Raw genomic sequence first — 24354 nt, 5'->3', positions numbered from 1 at the left:
AACGTCATGGCACCTAAGCAGCAGAATCGTCAATATGAGCTGATCCTCTTGGGAGCGACAGGGTACACTGGCGCCCTGACTGCGGATCATATCGCACGACACTTGCCCACGAATCTACGCTGGGCCATTGCAGGAAGATCTCGAGCGAAGCTTGAGGATTTGGCAGCCAAGCTGCAGAAGATCGAACCGAACCGTGTACAGCCCGGTAAGCGATTGTCCCAACAGAGCGTAAAAGCAGTTGCGAACGCCTTACTAACTGGGTAGCTAGAGATCGAGGTGGTCTTGTTTGATCGGCAGGATAAGCTCGACGAGGTTGTGCGAAAGGCACAAATCTGTATTAGTGTTGTGACATACTGTCATGTGGGAGACCAAGTGGTTAAAGCTTGTGTAGAAAATGGAACAGATTACGTCGATACGTGAGTTACTATCCAAGGGCCATACCTAGATTTACGATCATATCAAGGGCCGTGGTCATGCTGACACTGACGCAAAGGGCTGGCGGTGTTGTGCAATTTGGTCGATGGTTCTCCCAGTACCACGAAAAGGCAAAAGCTGCTGGCGTTGCTGTGAGTTTGTGGATACAACCACCAGTCCTTGCCCAGAAACTTGGACCGGTGGGATTAACAAGTGACCAAAACAGCTCATCCACGCTTGTGGTGCGTACAGCGCACCCCATGATCTCCTTGCCTGGCTCGCCGTCCGTGAGCTGAAGCGCGAGGCCAACCTGCCTACGAAGGAAGTGATATTGGCCGTCAAGCAGATGAGCATGGATCCCAGCGGCGGGACCGTAGAGTCAATGTTCAGCAAATCCAAGGTCGACTCGAATAATCCCACTGACTCGGACGATCCTTGGTTCCTGTCGCCAACCCAAGGGACGGCCATTCCCAAAACGACAAACATGCTCGGCGTCAGGGAGGTGCCGTACCTGGGGCTCCTCTCTGCCGCTACGTATGGGGCGCGGCAGGATCGTGCCATTGTTCATAGAACGTGGGGCCTCTTGGACAATGGGCAAGACTATGGTGTCAACTTTCGGTACAGCGAGTATGCAAGCGTATCTTCAACCCTCCACGCTGTTGGCAAGGTGCTGAGCGGGCTTTTCTTGGGCCTGTTTCTGTCCCTTGGTCCCTTGGCGAGGCTCTTTCTGCCGAGGGAAGGCGAAGGGCCAGATCTGGTAGAGCACGGCAAGGCCGTGTCGGAGCTCGAGGCCGTGGCCCTTGCCGACGGCCGTGATGACAAGAAGGCAGTCGCGCGGTTCAGGTTTCCCGGCGGTCCGTACTATGTGACCGCTGCGGCGCTGGCTCAGGGGGCAGCAAGTCTATTGTACAAACGAGAGCTTGAAGGTGGATATCAAGGCGGCAACTTGACGCCGGCGTGCCTTGGAGATGACTTTGTAGATCGATTGAGGTCGGTAGGGACAGACATTGAGGTAAAGATTTTGTGATGGGCTTCGAAAGATTTGATATCGCTACAATCGACGAGGTACTTACTCCCGGGAATGGAGACGAGAGCACTTATAGGCCAGGGCATAGTTTATACAAGTTTCACATTCTTGTCCCCTAACTTGCAACAAGGAGAATAGTGACTGCCACGATTTAGATAGGGTATAAATTAGGTACAAGGTGGGAATGTCGAAATGTTTGTACCGTGCATTGCTACAAGCCCCGTAATAACGGATGCCTGCAATGAACTCACTCAGCAACATCTATTTTTATTCCGCGTACAACGTTCATGTGGCATGTTCCATCAACATCCAACGCTTCGATTTTTCAATGGCTTTGTTCAGATTCTCATGCAAGGCGCACCAGTCGTGCTTTTTAGAATTTGCGTAACCAGCTTTTCAAGAGACAGATCATCATCATGACCAGGCAATGTATTCGAAGATGGACCTATTTAGGAACAGCATTGGCACAAGAAAACATGAAATAAAAATTTACATCACTACTTCAAAAGTCATGCTGTCGTAGCTGAGAATTGAGAGTCAAACTGAGGCTCTTGGGGCGTGCTGAGCTACCGTTTGATCTTCGTGCAACCCTGCTAGGATCTGGTTCACGACGAGGATCCTCCTTTTCATACGCGACCTCAGGTTGGTTGGATGGTAATATGCTGCTTGGATGGAGGTCCGGGCCTGCGTCCCTGGCTGCTTGTAAGTCAGTAGGAACGTACATAGTTGGGAAGCCATTCCGCATGCCTGTGCAGCGTCTTTGGCAGTAACCCGCGTATAGTCCAAGTACCATCAACCATGCTCCTTCACGGGAGAAAAGAACAACAACGTCAATGCCTTTCCAACCCTTTGAGCAAATTACAACAAGGCAAAGTTGACTCGTCAGTTGTCCCGCTTTTCTTCTTCTTCCTCCTCCTCCTTCTCCTCTTCTGTTCGGTACGAGTATACTTACATAATTGCGGGTTTCAGATTCATGAAACAATCGCAGTCGTCTGTCGATGACTCGTTGCACAGGTCACATGTCCGGCGGTAGTCTCTGGCTCCGATCCACTGGTCCAACTGCTTCACACACATACAGACTAGAAAATATGCAGCCAGATCATACAAGTACGGAAATTCACAACGGGTTATGTTCTAGTCGCATATTGTAATGACACTAAAACATTGACTCCAGGGAATGAATACGTTCAAGAGCGGTGAAGTCTTTGAGAAACTACACAATGTGAACGTGACCTGCCCAATTTTTCTTTCTGACTGGTCTCATGTATCTGAGGGGAGTCTCTTTTGCAGATCTGTGCGTGAGCTTGATTGTCATGAGTTGCTTTGCATAAACGGCCCAGGTGCATCGCGGGCCGGCTCGTGGTCGTGGTGACGTATTCTCCCCTATAAGTGAGAAAAGCCCATAGCTTTTACTACGTACTGTACACTACGAACACGGCAGGGCGGACTGGCGTTTGCTCACGGCTGGGGTAAAGACAAGAAAGAACATTATGAACAATTGGAAACCAACAACTTCTCTAGTCTTGAAGGGATTTGCACAAGTTTTTGATATTATGTGGGAAGGCCGCGCTCATCTTAATAGGCATCTCCCATTGTTTCACCATGCGCAGCAAGTGCCAAGACGACCAAAACGGGGTGGAGAATGTATCGAAAAGCGCTTCCCAACCAAGCTCTGGCGCTGTCGCACGTGAAATGCGCATAACGCTCGGGGTGCCACGGTCGCCGTGCTTGGGCGGCACTTGACCGGAGCTGGTTGGACAGGTTGGGTGGATAGGGCTGGCTGGGGCTTGTTGAAAGGCATCATCGTCGTTCTTTACAGAAAAGCCCCCCGGCCGGCGATTTGATGTCGTCAAAAAAGCATTGGATACGGTCCACTCTTCTAGTGTCAATCTCAAACGCAATCTGGTTGTGTCTGGACTTGGGGGAGCTTCTGACTGTGATGGAACGGCGCGAGTGCCAGCAGGTAATTGCACAGCCTCAAAAAGCCGGCTGGGCAATCAAAAAAAAAAAAAAAAAAAATCTGGGTGTCTGTGTCTGTCTGCCGTTTGGCTGACGGCGGTAATGCTTTTTGGGTTCAACGGGCTCGACTTTGCTGCTAATGGCTCAAGTGTCGGCAACCTGAGGGCACCGTTGATCTACGGCCGATACCTTGGGTGTACAGAGTAGACGATTAATAATTATGAGCCAATTTGCCAGTCTAGACCTTTTGACAGCTGAAATATGTACAAAGTATCAAGTTATGGGGACAGAAATCCGAATCGCTTCGTACACCGCACAAGGACCCGAGCCGACGCCACCTTTCTGGGAAAAAGGAACAAGACATACTTTGTACACACACGCGTGATAGACTCTCGCCGCTGGGTAAATTACACCCCCGATGATTTGTATGTAGAAGTTGCAAGATTGGCGATGCCCGAAATTGGCAACGATACCGGGACACACAGGCATCCCCATTGGCGGATTTCCCTGGGTCCCCTTCTAATAACCATACTGCATTCAGCTTGATTCCGATCCTTGCTCTACTCCCTCCTCTTTTCTCGGACCTACTCTCTTGAGAGCTTGCGGCGCATTGAGGCGGGTTGGTGTGTAGAAAGATTTCATCAATTCCTGTCAAAATTCAACGTCCATCGTTGACTGGGTACTGGCTGGTGTAAAAGGGAAGCAGGGCTGTCCAGTCCAAGAACGAACGCCTGCCAAAGGTACACAGAGAGCCAGCAGGTCGAACCTCGAACCTGGTCAAGTGATTGCAATATACCGGGCTAACTGAGTAATGTAGTGTACTGTGTAGGCCTGGTAGTCGAGTATACTAACCTAGGTGCTAGTGTAAACAGAAACCAGCCTTTTTGGCGGCGTCGAGCTTGAGATGGCGTGTATCGAAGAACAAGTTGCTTCTAGTTGAAAGCTCTAAATATCGGCACAAGCGCAAATATATAACAATAGTAGACTGTTTAGCCTGGCGAAAGGACAAGGCAGACCACAGGTGGCTTAAACTACCGATAACAAATCAAACGCATGCATACCTTCTGGCTACCAGACTGTGTTGTCTCTAGAGATCTGAAAGGGACAGCAGCAACCGGCCTGGTCGCAATTCAGCAACGGGTACTTCCTGAGATAGTTCATATATAAGAACTCATCTAACCTAGATGAAGCCCGCTATAAACCCTATACGCCCACAGGGCTGTGGACGGCTGGTCGAGGCACACGGCTTTTGTCGAGGCGACTGTAAATGGCAGTAGACGCCATTAGAGTTTCGAGGGGTATTTTGTGCATGGTGGACAAGCTGCCATGATGCGTCCAGTGAGGCTTAGGCCCCATATTGTCGTCAGCGAGGGAGACAGAAAGGGCAATGTACATAGGCAGGGAATCAAGTTTGGTGCACTGAGAAATAACTTGGCAAAACAGCAGCTATAGACCAACAAGTTCGTATATGTACGCGCACGCCATCACGACAACTGCATGACAATAGTGCTCGAGGAGGGGATATACTGTAGTAGAACTGCCCATTCTCGTTCAACCACTGGTTGCTGCCAACCCCCATGCTAGCCTAGCACAAAAGCCCAGTGCACACGAAGCCAATTAACCTCAGATAGCTTCGGGCCAACCTGAGAGACTGGCACCTTATTGCAGCAGCCACAGCTGCAGCCACAAACTGCGCGGGCGATGGTGATGTAACCGCCCAACCCGACGATGGACGATGGGAGACGAAATTGAATGGTCGATGGTGACCCGAAATGCTGTAGCACTCAGTAAACACTCCAAACTTAGTACTACGCTGTGCCACATGTATGGACGTGGTAGTAACGAAGCGTTGTGCGTAGTGTGTGTAGGTGTGTGTGTGTGTGTGTGTGTGACCTTGATAATGGGGGATGCAGAGTGCTCATGTCGCTTAATGAAAATTTACATATCAAGAAGACTTGACACCCTGGTGTTTACAGGGTGGGTAAGTAGACCCCAATTTCATGGAAAGCACTCAAATCCCTATCAGTGGGCCGCCCATCGCTGCGAAACCCGCCGCCAGCAGGGGGCACTCGCGACGCATGTTCGAGAGCCCAGATCAAGAAGAGTCTCTCTTCAACCCACCAGGCAGGGATGGTTAGGTTGGTAGATAATAACACTAGAACAACATGACTGAGAAGAAGAAGAAGTTGCCAAGATGGGAGGCTGTGCCTTAGCATTACCCAGCTAGACGGAAACTTGTGTGCGTAAAGTTGCGGGGTGTCATACATTTAAAAGCAAATTCATTGAAATGCTTCATGAAGGGGACTCATGGAGAGAAGGCGCGCATGTAATCTGTAGATAGATTGGCTGACTGTGGTGATGTGATGCACGACACACACTATGTATCCAAACAGCCAGTCCAGAATGGGCTTCGCCAGTGCGCAGAACTACTGTGTACGTACCTACAAGATACGTGCTACAGTTGCTGCAGTGCAGTGCGGTGCGCACCCGGGGGCGGCTCCACCGTCCACGCGTTGGAGCTCAGAGCTCTGGAACTTCCTACCTTAATGTACCTGGGCTATTCGATCCAGGTCCCCTGGCAGAGGCTCCTCTTAGTGTACGGAAGTAGGGACCCCCCTTCTAGTGCCAGCTCTTCTCCCACCCCCGAATGGGCCCTCCATTCAATTCGCGGGCCCACACCCACCCATCCATCAATCCACCCAGCACCGAAAGTGATCGTCCCTCCGCCGTCCCATTCTTTGATTCTCGTTGCCTTTTACTAACTACTCCGTACTGCACTTCAGACTCCCACACCCATTTCTGTAAGTCTGTAGTGCAGCGAGTGAGTGAGTGCAAGACTCCCCCATACCTTTCTGGCGTGCGTTGGACACGACAACGGCGTTGAATTCAACTATTCGACTACCTCGTACCTTACTCGTCGCCTCTTCTCAAAAGCCGTCGACGACTTTCAACTGGTCCACCGTCGTCGATCTTGTTCTCAGCACCGCCACTGACAAGACTTGCCGGGACGTCACGAGCACGCCCATCCATTTCGCCCTCGTTCTCTCTCACAACCTCTCGCTCTAAACCGATCGATTGACTTCGTATCGCACCTTCACTCATTCAAACACCCATCATCAATTCCACAGTCGGGCTGGTAATTCGAAACTCGACAAGCCGACTTACACAAAGTCAGGAATCGGACGTGCAGGATCACCCACACAACTACTTCGCATTGTTATTACACTTTGATTGAACAAGCCGATTGTTTTCTCGCCCATCAACCAGAATTTCACGACAACTGCAAGACGACTTGAGGAGGGATAACTACTGCAGGCTGCCGATCGAATTAAGCAAGACTGCATCGACGATCAGCTTTATCGCAAGCACGAAAAGTAGACGAGTGCATCATTCCTAGAGCGTCTGGATTTCCATGTCGCGACCCTTGTCTATCCGCAATCTCACCTCTCTCCGCTGTCTCAAAATTCTTCACTAAGACGACAAATTCGGACGTCGTTCTTGACCAGGATCGATATCGATAGTGCTGTTACCAATACTCCCAGCGACGCGACTCTGAGGAGTCGGCGCGCACCCGACAGCCGCCATCATGTTGCGCCCCGCGACGCCTCTGGCGATCATGTCCTTTGCGGCCTTTGTCTTGCTCCTACTGTCTGTCTTGTCCACGCCCATCATCCATGCTATACCTCTAGGCACCTATGAGGGTGTCGACTTTGGAGTTTTCGGATTCTGCGAAGGCGATGATTGCAGTCCTATAGAAATTGGTTATGATACAGGTAAGCTGCCCATCAAGCGACCCGCTTGCAATCTGGGGCCGTGTTTGTGTACTCACATATCACAGGAGCCAAATTTTCGAGTACGCAATCTGCTACATTCGATCTTCCTAATTCAGCAAGAACGACTCTGTCAGCCATCTTGATTGTGCATCCTGTTGCATGTCTCTTCAGTTTGATCATGCTGGGAATGGCCGTGGCTGCTCATTGGCATGGCCCGTCGCACTCATCCCGATACTTACTTGTCGTCTCCATCTTTGGCATCCTTACCGTTGTGGTATGTCTGCTTGCCTTCTTGATTGATGTTCTTCTATTCGTGCCTCATATGGCTTGGGGCTCTTACATTGTCTGTGCTGCAATGGTCCTCACTTTCCTTAGCGGAATTGTGTCTTGCGCTATGCGTCGTACGGTTGTCAGCAGAAAAGCGAGAAAGAAGCGCATTGCTGAAAACGCCGAGATGAGTGGAGAGAACTACTATAACAGGACCGGTCAACAAAACGCCACAGCTGATGTTGCTTCAACCATGTCACCTACCGTACCTGTTCTTAGTGGCGCCAATGGACCAGCTGATAACAAGCTCCCAACATTTGCAACTTATGAGGCAAAGAAGGATGATCGCAGCAGTGATGAACGGGTACCTCTGACTTCTACGACCCCTTCACAAAGGTCTCCAAATGGCGGTTTTGCCTCCACAGAAGGCACATATGTCGACCGCAACAACTCCACACCATCAGTGCGCAGGGATCAGTATGGAAACCCAATCCAGACACCGCAGGATGCCTATGGTGTTGCTCGTGGCCCATCGGCAGACCGTATGAACTCGCGTGGGCGAGGAGGTCCTTATCGCGGACGTGGTGGCTACAGCAGAGGCGGAGGTTACGGCCCCAACAATGGCCCTCCGCCGCCGGGTTCTCGAGGTGGATACGGTCCTGGACCTGGACCACGAGGAAGGGGAGGCTACGGTCCGCCGCGGGGTGCTTATGGACCGAATGGTGCACGTGGCGGACGGGCTCCGCCTCCTGGTTATGGGAATGCTAGTGGTTATGATCGTCGACCTCCTGGGCCAAACATGTACGGTGCATACGACCAAGCCAGAGATGCCTCACCTGGCCCTCAAGGTGCGGCGTATGACGCGAACCCATCCATGCCAAGCGTATCAACGGGCACCACGGGAACATCAGGGTCATATCAAGCATATAACCCGAACCGAATTAGCGAATATCCCAGAGCAGAGTCCCCTCCTCCGCTGCCAGGGATGGAGGAAACGGATGCACCTCCTGCTGTAGGACAAGCAGTCGAGATGAACGCCACGACGGGCAGTCCTGCTCATCCACCACAAGGCTTTGGCCAATTCCCAAACCAACAAATTAGGGACAGTGATGCCGATGTGGCCGGTATGCTGGCTTTACAGCAAGCGAGGGTAAACACCCCTCGGCGGCATGATACTTACATGACCGCGAGCAGCAGGTACAGCCAAGATGAGTGAGTATTTCCCGCCCAGGAACAAAGCAAGACACATGCTAATTAATCCCTAGGAACGCATACGTCCCTGCTCGACAAGCATGGGCTCAAGGCCCAGGTCGAAACTCGCCAAGAATGCCTTCACCATTGCACATCCCTCAAAGACCCGCAGACATGCCAGCAACTACGGGGGCACCACAGCCTTCCACTGCTGCTGCTGCTGCTGGAGGTGCTTACTATGAGGATGTTGACCCTCGCTTTGCAGAACCGGCTGCGGTTCCAAGAGCGGACCCCAACACCTATGAAGAGCTCACTCCAGCAGGCGCAAGGAGTCCGGCCATCTCAGAGCACTCGACTTTCACCTCGGTCTCGCAAAGAGGTGTCAACCCTCGGTGGAAGCCGGGCCCAGGCGCCCCAGGTCAGCAGATTCCCCGGAGACCGGTCAATCGGAATGAAGTGAATATTCTTAATAGCAATCCGGACTTCCAATTGCCAGGCGGCCGTGGAGCTGGCGGAGGAAGAGGAGGCATGGGCAATGGTGCTTACCCAGGACTATAACCTTTCTCATTTTTCTAGCATTTGTTTGACGATTCACCATCACCAGTGGCAATCCATGGCCCCGGCGACCTAATTGATATATACTTGACATAGAAGGACCGTGGGAAAGGCGCCATCTCACTTTCGACTCGAAGCCTTTGCCGGCTTGGGCTCGGTATTCAGAGGATTGCCACGTTCTCAATCCACTTTCACACCTCATTTGTTCCTTACTCTCATTCTCACTTCTACGACATGCAACCATTTGGTTTTCGTTTCGGATACCCCAGTCACGCGACTTCCTCTACCTTGGCAAACCACGCCAATCTTGATTTCATTTGAACACGACCTATTTCAGGAACAGCATACTCTTCTTCTTCTTCACGACTGGAACCATATTTTTCTCTTGGTGCACTCACATGCACCTTTCCCTCTACATCACGACTGTGGGCGGCCATTTCGACATCATGCATAGGCTCAGGAATTCAAAATAATTCGGCGGTCTCGCTTGGAAGTAATGGGAGGTTTGAAGCTCTTTACAGAAGGCCGGGCCGACAAGGGATTAGGCAGGAGACGCCTGGAGCGGTCGAAATTCGGCTCCTACCAAGCAATCTAGCAGTGTACATAGAAGTGAACTGCTTCAGGACATATCAGAAGCGTTGTCATAGCTTCTTTCTTTGGACTTTGGGGCCTTTCGGGCACTAGCCTAGAAGAATTTTACGAGATTCCCTCCACGAATCAAGTTAAGAAAAATAAAAAGTCACATGAAAATGAATCACAACAAATAATTTGTGCGAATATAGTCCATTCTAGTTCCCAGGAAAACTTGCTGATGAAAATTTCGACTCGAGGCAGCCAAAATAATTCCAACGCTGCACGTTTCCTTTTCACTGTTCCCACTCGGGCTGAATAACAAATGCAAGTACGTTCTTCCGGCTGACATGGCAAATACATGTGATTTGCAAAGATAATTATGGCTAACCAAATCTACAGGCAATATCTACCGCCGGCAAGAACTGAATGTCAAGTTGACCCAGTCGACACAGCATACCCGAAACGGGGGCTCTTATCTGCCAGATATAACTTGTGTATTGGAATCCAGGGTGGCCATGTGACTTTTGTGAAACCAAGATTACTTTGTTTGCACCATTTGCCTAGCAGCATCCCCAGCAACCGCAGCAAGTTCCATCACCACAGCAGCTGTTGGTCAAGGGTCAGCAAATCTCTATCTCTCACTCTCATTCTCACACGAGTTTTGATGACTTGAGCAAACAGGAAAAATTGAGTTTAAATAATGGCGTAGAAAAAAAACAAAAGACACTTACTCGGGGACAATCGTACAGGCATCCTTGACAAGCTGATTGCCAACATCGCGAGGGCTAACGGCGACGGGGTTGGCCTGGACAAAAGCGGCCAGGCCAACGACAACCACGGAGGTGAAGATGGAAAACTGCATTTTTTCTCAAGGTGCTATTGACTTCTTTTTTCTTTGGTGGAGTGTGAATAAATTCTAAGATGGAGTATTTTGGAACAGGAAATGTTGCGAGATGTGCTAGATATTGCGTGCTGCTTTTTAATAAAATGGAGGGAATGGTAAAAAGGCTTGGCCTTTTTATACTCGCTCCTCCTTAGCGCCATCGGCAAGACAACCGCTGGGTATATTGTTTCCCTCTTTGTGACAAAGTTGCGTATATGGCTTGGAAACTAACCTCGCTTGAACTGTCTCTATGATCCATGCCGATCTCCATTGATAAGATGATCAGGGTACTTTTGGACCATTTCTTGTGATGATCGCTAGAAGCCAACCCCTGGTGGAGAACAGAAAGTCAATCAAATGTTCTTTGCTCGCTGGTGTTTCCCAATGGGTTAAGCCGCGGGGGGGATAACAAACTGTGGCGCACCTGTCATCGTGACAAGTCTGATCCTTCGCGGATCACCATCATGATCCGGGCGTAACTTTGGCAAGTGAGGGAGGTCCGTACAAGCCTTTTTCTTTTTCCCATCACCGAGTCTTGACTGGAGATCTGCTTCTTGGAAGGATTTCCCACGGGGCGGAAAACCCCTCTCGAATCCTTTCGCTCAGTGTGCTGGCGCTCTTGTTGACCCCGAGCGGCGTATTCTTATTTCATGTTAGTGCTGATGTAGGCATGTGTGTCTATACGACGATGTTCGTTGTGGGCCGGCGCGATAAGCCCATATCACCAATATCACCCTTGTACGAGGCAAGGCAAGGGGGGGGGGAAGAGCCTCCGGGACCGAGATTCTGTATTGTTCGGATATAAGACTTGTTTTCTGCTTTCCACTATTCCTCTCTCATTTGGCTAACCACCTTGGTGCGTCTAAGAGGTCTATATCGTCACAATCAACCTATAAAAGATTATTTCATTACCTGCCCTTGTAAATTTCCTTCAAGAACAGTCCATAAGTACGAAAAACTTGGAGATCGCAAGCATAGATGATGATCAGTTCACAAGAGACAATACCCTGGACCCGGAAACACCTTCCAAAATCTAGGACTGACGTATTCGTCTATGCAAGCCACATATGACCGAAACGGAGCAAAATCCCTGAAGCGCCATATCACACTTTTCACGATAAATTTGTTGTATAGTCCTCCAATCCGACACGCCCGCCGGGGGTTTGGCCAGTGTCCGGCGGGGGCAAAGGAACGCCTTTGTCAGACGGATGTCGGGATCCTGAGCTGCGTGATTCGTCTATGGAGGCAACGCTTTCACCTTGGTAGATCTTGTCCCATCTGCCTCAAGCTCGGCTTGATAGAATGATCGGCAGGCTGTAAATGGATCTTTGAAATACATTCGCGATTTGGATGATTCGCTCAGTTTGCGCCGAGACCTTCAGGCAATCTATTTGCAAGTCACCTGCTTCGACTTTGCACGCCATAACTAGCTTGTGTCTTGCCGTGAGTAGATTGACTGGTAAGTCGAGGCTCTCCCATGAATATTCTTTCGTTGACGCCAAATTAGCAAGACATGTGGCGAATTAGACAGACCATGAGGTTTCAAACTCAACTGTTAGACAGAGAACATTTCAATAACCTCGGCCCATCTCTAATATGGACCTATTATTTAAACAGAAAATCTTTAACTTGAGATGGATAGCATAAGCATTGGCACATCTCAGGTACATCTATTGCATGAAGCTTTGTTTTCTTTCTTGCTTTCCTTGGCAAATCTCATCATATATTCCGTAACGAAACGTTGTATCTCATTATGTCTCATTCCTTCGTCCAGCCGAGTACACATTATTGCCGTCATAAAGTGCCGAGCCATAAAAAAAAAATCAAAGACGCCCGAAGCGCCTTAAACCCCACAGATCTATATAGTCTTGGCCAGCGAGACCAGGGAATGCATTTTTCTCTTCATATCTTTTCCTTCACAAGTGCTTTGCTCCTGCAATCAACATCCACCATCTCACTCTCACATCACTTGAAATCCAAAACGCCCATGGTTTGCTTTCAAAGGACCATCTTTTCCAGGTCATGTCCCTTGCCCTAGATTGCCAGCTTCTCTAGTTATTGCCATGGAATGTTGAATGGCCTTTCTGGACAGTGCTTAGACCTACCATAAAATGGTGGATGCACTCAGTTGCCCTTCTTGCCGTTGGCCGCTGGGTTAAGCACCTGTTGGCTCTGGTCCTTGTCGTCCTTGCCCTCAACATAGGGGTGCTTGATCGTGAGACACCAGATATCCAGGTAGTCACAGATAGTAACAATGACGTCAACCACAAAGCTGCCGTACACACCGATAGCCATGCCCAACATGCTGAACATGAAGGCAACCTGATAGACATCATCACCCAGAGCACTTGGCCAGCCGGAAGCCCAGCCCAGGTGAGCCTGAAGCAGCGGGCCGACCGAGTCGATGACGCCCCAGGCAAGTGGAATGGTGAGCACGTTCCAGTACGGGAATGGCAACTTGACGAGATGCGCTGTGATCATCTGACCAACAGAGTAGGCATTGACAAGACCAGCAAAAACAACGAAGGGGACCAGGTGCTTGGTGCGGATCACGGGCTGCAGCCAGAGGTAGGCCGCAACGAGAGTCCAGGTACCAAAGAAGGGAACGAGGCCGAGCAGAGCACCGCGGCTGCGGTCGCCCCTAGCCCTGCGAGCCTTGATGACGTTTCGTGCGGACTCGAGTGTGTTGGCCACGAGGACAATGGTGCCCTGGACCATGTACCACTGAGTAAAGTTCAGCTCATAGATGGCCTCGGGAATGCCCCACGAGGTCGGCACGCCAAAGGTCGCCAGCATGCTCTGCTGCCAGAAGCTCGCGCCGCCCATGTAGCCCGTCAGTGCATAGACGAAAACGAGGATCAGCACGCCTTCGACCGGACCGTTTACTATGCCGAGCGTCAAGGTCTTGGTGTGGTATTCGTCCCAGGTTTGAACGTAAAAGGTGCAAAGCGAGGCAAATAGGACGGCGACCGTGTACCAGGAGTGCCCCATGTTCTGAGAGCCGGCGAAGATGAGCACCTCGAGCGAAGTGTTGAGGGCGTCGACGCCGTGGTCAAAGAGCTCGCCGAGCGGTCCAGACTGGTGAGTGCGTCGCCTGTCTCGTCGCGTTGTGTCAGTTTTGGTGATCTGTACCAGCAAGACATGAGAAAGAAATCAATAATGACATGGCACTTACGCCTGAGAACCATCAACAGCATCAAATGTCTGGTACAAGAACAGTCCAACAGCCCAGGAATAATAGACCCATGGAGGGCAGTTTTGGTCCAGAGTCGGGTTGTACCACAAGAGGGTGAAGAAGTTGGCGATGACAAAGGAAAAGCCGGTTAAGGTGATCAAGTTGGGAGCCATGCTCATGGGGAAGCACTTGATGACTACATTGGTGTAGAATGGCTTGAGGATATACTTGGACACGAGTGATTGGTCGACTGCCGAATACTTGTATTTCTTCAAGTTCGGCAGATATTCCTGGCGTACGTAGACCATGTTGGCGGTGAACTCGCAGCGGCGAGTGTTTTTTTCTTTCCCTCTCGAGATTTTTTTGCTCGCCGGGTTGAGTTATCGATTTCTCCGCGCTGACTAGCAAGAAGAGGCGGAGGTGAGTTAAAGGAAAATAAGGATCACCAAGGAAAACAGCGTGGTAGTTGCGCTGTTAATCTGAGCGGCTGGTGCATACGTAGAATTGTAAAACAACTACTAGCTATTAAACAATAAACACCAGAGAAATAGTGACGACGAGTTGGGGTCGATACCATAGATAAACACTTATCGGACACGCGGGCAGGCGGCGCCTTCCCAAGAACTGGACTGGCATTTTTTGTGCGCGTGTCAAGCTTTTGGGGCAGGTTCACACGTCATAAACTATCCCCTGTCCGGCTTCTAGCGCGTTCCGTCGCGTCCAGAACTCCCAGACTCCCAGCCTAAAATAAAGACGCTATTCCTCTTGGGGCTCTAGCATTACTCCCACCCAAGGATCGACGTGGTGTAACGCTAATTTCTTGTATTGGATGCCAGGTACGAATAAAACACGTATGTAAATGCCAACTTACTGCGGAACCATTCAAAGCAAATCTGTAATTAACAGTCATATGCGAGGATTTGAGCATATCTCGCCCTCCCTGCTCATAACCCTCCCTTCCTGAGTCGAGGTTGTATCGGTGAGGCAGGGAGGGGGAACGTCGTTGTGCGCTGTGAGACGTAAAATGCAAATCACACCAAATATAAACCATAAAGACGTAACTGAGCAATCAATCATTATACTTGCATGGGGCTGCTTTTGTATAAAAAAATAACTTCATCCGCATATCTGATCTTCTACGTGCGCCACCCCCTAAATACGCATCATTCCATTTCAATAACCCTCCTTTTGGTCGGCTTTTGATTGCTGTACAGAGGATAACTCTTCCCAACCGAGTGTGCTGTGCTGTGTGCTGTGCTGCCCTCGGTTGGTATATCTATGAAGCCTATCGCTTTCCCATAGCAAACTTCTTTCTCAATTGAGCAGGAACAACGCCATAAAATAACTTCATCATCATCAAGCGACAGACGCAATGACCAACGCTGCCACGTTCTCTTCCTCGCTGCGCACGGTAATCTTTGTTGTAACACCCGACTTTGAAGAGTATGCCATCCGGATGTTGGCAACCACACGCCCACCATTTACCGTCTTGCCCAGCAGCTTGAGCTGGTGTGTGGTTTGGTTGACCGGTACATCGGTGCCCTCCAGTGGCTGGAGCGACAGGGTCTTGGCCAGTTGCTCCGTGGCATCTGTAATCATAGTGTTAGAAAAACGCGTGGACTTCAGTCGTGGATACCAACTGATATACTTACCCGCTATACTGTTGATGCCAGACAACTGCAGCGTCTCCTCGGCTTCCTCTCCAGAAGCACCAACCTGCTCCCAGATGTGTGCAAAGTTTCCTGCAAACGCGGGGACAACGTAGTCGCTGCCTGACAGATCAAAGTCGCCAATCTCGTACTCGTCATCATATCCAGTATCCTCTGGCTCGTTTGTGGTGGGGTCAATCTCCTTGCTGGTGAATTTGAGTATGTTCGAGAAGGTGCTGGTAGGCATCGATCCCTCGCCATTCACCTTCTTGAATGCAACGTAGACCTTGCCCGGTTCGTCTGTTGCAAGCTTCTCGGCCTGAAGAATGAAGACTTCCTCGAGTTCCTCCTCGTCTGATGGCATGGCAACCACCGAGACGTTTTCCAGCACAGTAGCCGGAAGCGTGTTCTTAACTTCATATTGAAGAACAACGTGCTCCTTGAAAAGATGCTTGACAACATTCACGACGTATTCCGTCTCGGCCTCGGTGAGTTCAACGACTGGTGAGGATTTGAGTACAGCACCAAACTCCTTGAGCTCTGGGATGGCCAAAAGTTCTTGAGAATACTTCTGTTGAGCTGCGGCGGCGGTAGCTTGAGCCTCGGCGCCAGTAGAGGCAGCCTTGGTTGGGCCAGTCTTTGGTGGTTTGAGAGATGGAGTAGTGGCGGTGAGTTTCTTGGTACGGTCCTCTGCATCCGCCTGTTCCCTCGTCACAACTGGGATGCTGCTAATATCGAATGACGTGTCGAATGTACTCTTGTCGTCCGACGTGACGTACATGACAAGTTGATGCTCAAAGTACGGCAGGGAAAACATGTTTTCTGCCGGGAATGTTAGCACGAGATCCTTCTAGTATAGATTGCATGACTTGCCGTTCTTGATAAAGCGTGCAGCCTCTTCATCCTCATCGTGCATTAACCTCAGGTTCAGGGCCGCACGGTCACGAACCTCGTCATCAACATCATCCAAGCAGCGTGTGAGCAAGACGTTGACACTACGCTTGACTTCTGGGTCCTTCTGTCCAACACCGAACTTGGCTAGAGCAGTCACAGCAGCAGCTCTGACAATGGCGTTCTCCAGAACCACTCGGTTGTAAATATAGCGAATGTACTTGGTGGGCTGCGATGTCTTTGGACCTTCGAGACCAAGAAGATGGAGGATGCGGACAGCGAGTTTAGTGAACTCGCAGTCCTCAATGAACTCGCACAAGTGCGCGAGAGCATCTTCTTTTGATTCTGGCACGAACTTGATAAGGTCAAACATGCTTTCGACCACAGCACGCTTGAACTCATAACCTCCCTCGTCACGAAGAATACCGCTCAAGAAGGCAAGCATACCGGCCTGCTTGCTGGGGAACTTGAGGCACAGCGTTCGGATGGCCTCGACGATTGTAATCTTGAATTCATCTGTAATCTCTGACATGAAGCCACTGATCTGCTTCATGAGACGGTCGACGGAAGCTTCGTTGCCAGTCTTCAAAAGTGTTGTGATAGCAAAAGTGGCGATCGAACGGTTGCTATTCGAGATGAGAAGCTCGATGTCGGGGTTGCAAACATTGACAGCTTGAGGCTTGAAGGAGGCAAAGTTGTGGAGGATACGGAGTGCTGCGAACTTGGTGACAGCACGCGGAGAGGACAGGAACAGTTGCAAAACGTGGACAGCCTGCTCGACCTCTCTATCGGTAACATCCCGCATATCGCAAATGGCCTTGGCAGCCTCGAAGTTGACCATCTCACTCTTGTGGCGCAACCATCCGTCCAACAATGTCATCATGGGTTTTCTCAGCGAAGGGTCGTCCTCAGCCAGCTGCGCAGCTAGTCGGACGAGCATGACTGTAGCAGCAGGGCTCTTGATCGTGCCAGGCTGGCTGAATTGTTGCACCATCTTGACCAGGGCCATCCTGTCGTGCGACCTCATCTGGTAGAGAAGACCAATGGCATGATATTGTGTCATGGTCGAGTTGTTTGTCGGGAGGGAGCTCGACGAAGACGAGAATCCAAGGGAGAAGCCACCAGATGACTTGGTCGAGGCGGCGGCCTCTTGCGTCTCGGACTGCCATCTTCGGACGACGTCTTTGGCGATCGGCAAAAGGTGGTACGAGGATATGAGAGCGGCGGACGATACAGAGGGGTTCTTGTCAACAATAGCCGTCTTCATCACACGCTCGATTGACTGGACCGTGGTGGCCTAGGATGGGGTGTGGTTAGCAGGCAGCACACAAGCAGTGGTAAGAGCGGCGGATAACATAGCCCAACCAGCTCAACATACATCTATAATCCGACACAGGGCACGAATGGCATTGGGTCTGTAGATGGCATCTGTGCTTCCACCAGTGTCCTTCATGATGGTGCTCGTGACCATGATAATGTCCTCAGCGGAGGAGGCAATCTCCTTGATGACAAGGTGCACCATCTGTCGCAAGCTGGCATCTTTGTTCTGGAATAGCTTCGAGATACCGAAGAAGAGGTCGGTGGCTTCGCGGGTGGGAAACTTCTCGCCGGTGTAGAGGAGCAGGGCGATCTTGGTCAGAAGAATGCGGCATCGTCGCGGCTGGATTGGGGAGCTGTTGAACAGTCGAGCTGGATCACGAACGAGTGAGCTACCGACTTCCCATACAGTACCTAGTGGGGGAGTTTAATGGGAACTGATTGCCAGCAAGCACTCACCCTCCTGGAAGACCTGAACTCTGTCGACCTTGACCAGCCCGAGGTCGGCATCCTCGTCTTTCTTGCCGTAGTTACCGTAACTCATGGTGGGCGACTGCTTCGTTACGGTGTATGGTGGAGGACGGAGTCGCTGGTGGTCTTGACTATTACACACAGCTTTGGGGAATTTCGATTCGCGACGTTGTCCAAATGTCGGTTCCAGCCTGTCACTTCCCAGGTGTGGGTCCCCACTCGACCCACTTATGATGACCAATGGGAAGCTGTTGTGACCCCCTTTTACGAGTGCTATGAGCTATGTATGGTTGGTGGGTCGGTGAACGCTGTATCTCGTTCTTGTAAATGCCAGTATAGGCGCTTTGTATAAAAGCCAAAATCGAACAGCCGATGCTCAAGATGAAAAGGCGATTCGCTGAAGGATGTGCTTGCATTAAGGCAGACAAGGTCCATGATATCGCTGTCTCTCAGAGATACCAAGATTTCATTAGCCACCCAAGAAGACTTTGGATGATTGCATCTCCCGTTGACCTGGACAACAAGGTGGTCTGAATTTCAAGTCTCTTGCAACGAATCAGATCCTTGCATTCTCATTGACGTGTCAAAGTCCGAGGCATACGAATTGCATTCTATTGTCCATCAGTGGCTTCTCGGTTTCTGCTTTACTAGCTTCATCACATTGTCCACATAGCCGTGGGTGCCACCATATTTCTCCATAACGCCATCGAGGTCAATCGCCTCGTAGTCTTGTTTCCTTCTTCTACCAATGAGACCGGTGTTTCTTGTACTTGGTATTCTCAGCATCTCAGTCTCGACTTCCCAGCCGCAGTCGGTGGCTATTTGTGATACCCAATCGACGAGGGAAGCGTATGCTGACTGTGACTTATTCTGCTGCTTGGGTGCCGGTGCTCGATATTTTGCGCCTGTCAAGTTGTGGCTGCAACATGGTATCATGATGAATGGACATTTGGATGCTGTCGCGAGGATAGGCGTCCAAGGCGTCAGCTCATCTGCATGGTTGGAAATGATGAAAGTGCCCCCGGGAAATTTGCCATCATGAAGCAAGCTGCCATCATTTTCCTCAGGATCTGTCTCATTCGGCTCTTGCTGAACAAAATGGGGCAGCAGAACGTGCTCCCTCAAGCTAGGATGGCCCTTCAGGCCGGAAGTCCCGTCGGTCTCAGAACCGTACTGCTGCCATGACTTGCGTTTCCTGGCATCGAACCCCCAACCTTGATAACCCTCTTGACGAAGAATATGCACCAAGAGACCGTTGCCACAGCCGATATCGATGAATCCAGGAAACGATTCTCCACGGTACATTTCGGCCCACAACTCGATCAGAAATGCTGCGATGCCAAAGTCTTCGAAAACGTGCTTTGCGGGATCCGTCACCTCTGCCCAGGACTCGATAAGCTTTCTCGCGTATTTCTGCTTCAGCCTGGCGTAAGTAGTCTGCACAGGGATCTGTGGAATGATAGTATCATGATGCACACGCTTCACATATCCCGTCACTTTACCTTGCCCGTGCTTATACAGCACTGTGAGCAAGCTCAAGGCGGTTCTGGCCAGCTTTGGGTCACGCTCTTCAAGATCAAAGAAGTGGTAATGAAGAGATATGACACCCTGATTGGTGCTAAAATCCCATTCGTGAAGAAAGGCCAAGCCTTGCACCTTGGGGTGATAGAAAGGGACCTCAGAGGCAGAAGAGTAATGTGGGTTATATGCCACCAACGTCATTTCCGTCTCACCTGATCGACCGCCATGATAGACCATGCATGTCTGATCCAAGGGCTGGTCTCTCTGGGTGTTTCTGGGTATCAGCCTCCGAACCAGAGTTTTTTCCAATGTAAAGTCCTTGAAGTTAATGATTTGGGGTCGATTAACAGCATCATTTTCAGACGGCTCTGTTCCTCCAGGTCCGTCCTCATACAGAATGTCGGCTCTGAATAACCAGGATGAGTTGACATTGGGATTGCGTATCATGTTCATCATGACTTCTAGGAAATTATCCCGGCCAAAGGCACAATCATGGTGAAATAGAGGCTCCCATGTATTTCCAGAGAGGTCTTCAAAAACAGGAGGCGACCCAGCTGGGTACTCCACCGCCTGGAAGCCCATGATATGATTATAGCTCGTCCAAAAAGCTCCTTTCCCTTGATTGTACAAGTATCAGGTCCTAATCCCAAATGATGCACATCCGCAAGAACACTACAAAGCTTACCGGACTGGTGTTTGTACCTTTGCACAACACGATAAGTTGATGTTTTTGCAAGGAGGATAGTAAAGTAATTGATTGGGACAGGCAGCGCCGGTTGGTTGAAATTCTGGTCCAAACTCTGATCCTGTCTTACCAAGATAGTCGTTGTGACGAACCAGGATATGATGGAGTATGCCGGGGAAAGATCTGGGCGGGCCTAAATTTTCGGCGTCTCCTTTGTGACGAAATGGCGAAAATATGCAGTGTCTAAAATGGACAAACCACAGGGTGATGCTTGTGTCTGGGGTCGGTAAAGACAAACAAGAGCTAAGAAAGCATGGCAATCATTTATCCTCTAGATCACACTCTCGTGAGTCTTAACTGCTTACCGATGCCAGCCGGAATCTAGCACCGCTGGCAAAGCAACTACAATTGGATTTTCGTAAGGCGTTGGGCACTGAAAATCGAACAGTGAGTCAACGAGCGCTGGGCATTACAACATTGTCCTGGGAATCCATTCAATGCTTGTGTGCGAGTCCCTTTATTGCCCCACTCTTTCCAGGTACGTACCAGGTGCAGCTTTGGGGTCGGGCACCGGCAACGGCAGCGGCACCTAAGTGGGTGTGCTGCGCCACCTGCCCTCCCCTAAAGACGCGGCACTTGCCAGGTGACTCGCACTTGACATATGACCCCCCTCTTTCTTTGCCCCCGCCTAGCCGTTCACTCCGTTTATGTTAATTCATCCCGCCCCAATCTTTACTGCTAAGGACATCCCACCAGCAATCACTACTACTTCAACATCATCACAACCCAACACCAGAGATATTCTCTCCATCAAGTCCACTTCATCTCACCCAGTGAAAAACTTCACTTCACGCACTCTCTTCAGACAAACAGCTCGTCGCGAAGCTTCATTGTTCGTCGCGCCTTCCGAAGTCCCCCCCAAACAAACCTTTTCCCCGGTTACCCAGGAAAACTCGAGTTTATGTCCATCGAAAACCTCAAGACCTACGGTACGTAAAGCTACCCGCCACTCTTCCCGTCGCCTCCTTTCTCGCAGTGCGCTACGAGAATCCACATGTGAGAGAAAAGGAATCTCGGGCAGCACTTTGTCAGTTATCGTTGATAAGGAGGATCTCTGTCGCGCCCACTCAGCCCTGCCCCTCCACACGGCGCTACCCTGCACACGAGCTTCTGGGGCTACTTGATGCTGACTGTACCATCTTTCCTCCAGACCCCTTCGCCGAGGCCGACGAAGACACCGGCGAAACCAAGCAGGCTTCGAATTACATCCATATTCGTATTCAGCGTATGTGCATTTCTCCTTTTTTCCCTCAACGTGTCCCCGCACCCCCGCCTGTACTGCACCGAGATTGTGAGGTGTGAGGCCTCACGTGCGACTTGTGACATTCTGCTTGTCAACCTTTGCGCGTTTTCAGCTCTGCGCCCACCGAATCTGCTCCGGTCTGTCATCTATCTTGTTTGGAAAGAGCAATTTTGATGGCCGACACCGCGGCAGCGCAAAAATGTTCCCGCCACCAACTCCTCATCACCCTTCCCCTGACTGGCGGAAAACAGGTCACTCAACCCTTTTTGATCTGAAGCTTGTGGCTGACAACCTTTTCTACAGAGCGTAATGGACGTAAGACCCTGACCACCGTTCAGGGACTTCCCAAAAAGTTTGATCAGAAGAAGATCTTGAAGGTCATCAAGAAGAAGTTCGCCTGCAATGGCACTATCGTGAACGACACCGAGATGGGCGAGGTCATCCAGCTTCAGGGAGACCAGCGCAAGGATGTCCAGGAATTCCTCGTCGACAAGAAGGAGGGCCTAGAGCTTGACCCCAAGACCATCAAGGTCCACGGTTTCTAAGCTGGCCATTGCGTGCCTCGTGACTCTGGTCCATGCCTGCATCACGTGATAGTCGCCCATCAGCAGTCGAATGGTGGCAAGGCAGTTTTATCCCACTCCAGCCTGACGGCGGTGGGCATTTCTGGCTGGCCGAGAATTTTTCTTCTTCGGCAAGGGTTCTATCTTGATACAGGCGTTTTAAGGACAAGCACGATTTATAGGCATGATACCCCCTCGATGAGGATTTGGCGATATTGGAATGGATTCTCTTGGTAACGGAGTCTTTGGTTTCTTGCCATTCGTTGACTAACGCAAGGAATTGTGAGTCGGACATGGCTTTTGTCTTGCATGACTCTCTTTTCGATTCTGCAGACACGGCATTCGATAGGCAATGGAACGTGATTCCCGAAAATCTGCTTCGTAATCTTGTGCTGCAACTGTGATGTGAAAATTTCATGTACGCTTTAACGGCTGTTCCTCTCAACGTTGGGGGGATTCTTTGCAAATTGTGTTATAATACATGTATTTAACATGACTGGTATTTAGTCATTTATCTAACCTAGAGGAGACCAGGGAATCTCAGCATTGAAGAGGAAAAATGGTACGTCCCCGATTATACATGTGATGTACATGAGTGCACTATGATACAATGTCTCGCTTTTCACCTTTGCCAAGGGCAATTTACTGCATATTATACCCAGAAGCAGCCTTGTTCTTGCGGCGACTATTTTGCCTGATCATCCGCCATTTTCTTGTATGCTTCTACCTCGTCAAGATGACCCTCGAGTGTGCTGTCTGGCAAAGTTCCCCAGATCTTCCAAGGGGTTTGTTGCCAAGTGTTTTGGTCGACATAGCTCGTCAGCACAATGTTTTCTTTCATGGCCTTGGCCTTGGCCGTGCCGGGAACCTCGGCGCCACCCTTCTTGTGGTCGATGGTGACAATGCGCTGCGTGCTCTCGACAGCAACGACGGCCTGGCGAATTGTGCGGTTCTCGGTAGGGGTCATTGGAATCATGGCGATCCTGTCGTCGCGAACACTCAGCTTGGCTCGGCCGCCCTCGAGCTCCCACTTCATGGACTGACCCTTGGGCCGTACATCGACGATTCCTGACAGCTTCTCGTACAGCTCCTGCGAGCAGACTTTCCTGAGCTCGGCCTTGTCACCCGAAGCGATCGCGCTGTTCATGCGGGTGTGTAGATCTCGGGCCGCAGGCTTGATTTCGGACTTGCGCATCTTGAACAGCGGCCGAGTCCGCCAGCCTGGCTTTGAGTAGACCTTGTGGATGATCATGTACACATAGTTGATCGCCCGGTTCCATGCCACCAGATAACCCATGTGCATAAATTGTTTGAAGCCGCGCGGCCATTTCGACATGGGCGGCGGCACGAATGTCATTGGCACCAACATCGACATGTTGTCTAGACTGACGGGGAGCGACTGGTCGCGAGAGTAGGGCGACTTCTTTGCCGATGTAGCACGTCGTGTTGGCGGCTTCTTGTTCAGTGCTGTCTGGACGCTAAAGGGCCTTGCGATGCATTTTGATGGCGCGGATGCGACAAAATTGGCTGGTGTCCTTAGAGAACTAGGCGTGAAAATGGACTGCCGTGTGTAGAGAGATGTCGACTGCGAGAGCCACGGCTGCAGGAGCCGGGCGGCTTGGGTTCCGGCCATGGCTGGATGTGCTGCTGCTGCTGCAACGACTCGAGCTCGGTGGCAGGTGTGTAGACGGATCGTGGGGTTTTCCGTCAGTCGAGTCGATAAAGGCCCTTGAGGCAAAGCTCTCACTTGCTGCGAAGGGGGGTTGCCGCGTGAGTTTGCGAGCAAGCACTGACCTCCCCGGATGCGCGATAGCTTCATCCAAATCCTTCTCGAGCTTGATCAAAAAATTTACCCCAAAGCAGCAGCCCCGGCGCCGGTCAATTGGGACGGAACAACAGGGGTCGTTAGCGAGGCTGGCCAATCAGGCTAGCGCACTTACAGCTGTCGTGCTCCCCTGTCGCTCGCTATACTTTCAGAGGGACAGGGCCGCTGATCAGACCCCTAACCAAATGTATGCAATCAATCCCACCTTGCCAATGACCTCACAGCTAGCTGCCGTTTCTGTGATGCACAGTGGTCGGTCGGGGACATGAATTACACCATTTCACTATCAACCTTGTGCTTGCATCAAACCAC

The 24354-nt window shown here is 50.8% G+C and overlaps 8 protein-coding genes across 8 annotated transcripts; 3 read left to right on the top strand and 5 right to left on the bottom strand.

The window, feature by feature from the left end:
• Positions 1–6: 6 nt before the first annotated feature.
• On the top strand, positions 7–1441 carry PFICI_02888 (uncharacterized protein; the record flags this gene model as incomplete). The annotated part of the gene is made up of 4 exons (XM_007831469.1): positions 7–205; positions 269–416; positions 494–566; positions 641–1441. The coding sequence occupies 4 exons, from the start codon at positions 7–9 to the stop codon at positions 1439–1441; spliced, it is 1221 nt and encodes a 406-aa protein (XP_007829660.1).
• Positions 1442–6986: 5545 nt separating this feature from the next.
• PFICI_02887 (uncharacterized protein) lies at positions 6987–9189 on the top strand (the record flags this gene model as incomplete). The annotated part of the gene is made up of 3 exons (XM_007831468.1): positions 6987–7173; positions 7239–8652; positions 8706–9189. The coding sequence occupies 3 exons, from the start codon at positions 6987–6989 to the stop codon at positions 9187–9189; spliced, it is 2085 nt and encodes a 694-aa protein (XP_007829659.1).
• Positions 9190–10297: 1108 nt separating this feature from the next.
• On the bottom strand, positions 10298–10621 carry PFICI_02886 (uncharacterized protein; the record flags this gene model as incomplete). The annotated part of the gene is made up of 2 exons (XM_007831467.1): positions 10298–10365; positions 10507–10621. The coding sequence occupies 2 exons, from the start codon at positions 10619–10621 to the stop codon at positions 10298–10300; spliced, it is 183 nt and encodes a 60-aa protein (XP_007829658.1).
• Positions 10622–12766: 2145 nt separating this feature from the next.
• Positions 12767–14125, bottom strand: PFICI_02885 (uncharacterized protein; the record flags this gene model as incomplete). The annotated part of the gene is made up of 2 exons (XM_007831466.1): positions 12767–13736; positions 13818–14125. 2 exons carry the CDS (start codon positions 14123–14125, stop codon positions 12767–12769), a joined length of 1278 nt encoding a protein of 425 aa, XP_007829657.1.
• Positions 14126–15173: 1048 nt separating this feature from the next.
• Positions 15174–18218, bottom strand: PFICI_02884 (uncharacterized protein; the record flags this gene model as incomplete). Its single annotated transcript, XM_007831465.1, has 6 exons — positions 15174–15406; positions 15470–16194; positions 16336–17445; positions 17488–17654; positions 17736–18046; positions 18134–18218. The coding sequence occupies 6 exons, from the start codon at positions 18216–18218 to the stop codon at positions 15174–15176; spliced, it is 2631 nt and encodes an 876-aa protein (XP_007829656.1).
• Positions 18219–18766: 548 nt separating this feature from the next.
• PFICI_02883 (uncharacterized protein) lies at positions 18767–20248 on the bottom strand (the record flags this gene model as incomplete). The annotated part of the gene is made up of 1 exon (XM_007831464.1): positions 18767–20248. One exon carries the CDS (start codon positions 20246–20248, stop codon positions 18767–18769), a length of 1482 nt encoding a protein of 493 aa, XP_007829655.1.
• A 1064-nt stretch (positions 20249–21312) lies between these two features.
• Positions 21313–22199, top strand: PFICI_02882 (Eukaryotic translation initiation factor eIF-1; the record flags this gene model as incomplete). The annotated part of the gene is made up of 3 exons (XM_007831463.1): positions 21313–21340; positions 21562–21636; positions 21958–22199. The coding sequence occupies 3 exons, from the start codon at positions 21313–21315 to the stop codon at positions 22197–22199; spliced, it is 345 nt and encodes a 114-aa protein (XP_007829654.1).
• Positions 22200–22902: 703 nt separating this feature from the next.
• Positions 22903–23850, bottom strand: PFICI_02881 (uncharacterized protein; the record flags this gene model as incomplete). The annotated part of the gene is made up of 1 exon (XM_007831462.1): positions 22903–23850. The coding sequence occupies one exon, from the start codon at positions 23848–23850 to the stop codon at positions 22903–22905; it is 948 nt and encodes a 315-aa protein (XP_007829653.1).
• Between the last annotated feature and the right edge of the window lie 504 nt (positions 23851–24354).

Source organism: Pestalotiopsis fici (genome assembly GCF_000516985.1).
Source record: "Pestalotiopsis fici W106-1 unplaced genomic scaffold PFICI_Scf_2, whole genome shotgun sequence".
In the NCBI taxonomy this organism is placed as follows: domain Eukaryota; kingdom Fungi; phylum Ascomycota; class Sordariomycetes; order Amphisphaeriales; family Sporocadaceae; genus Pestalotiopsis; species Pestalotiopsis fici.
Note: the sequence above shows the minus strand (reverse complement) of the source record. Positions and strands in the feature narration are given on the sequence as shown.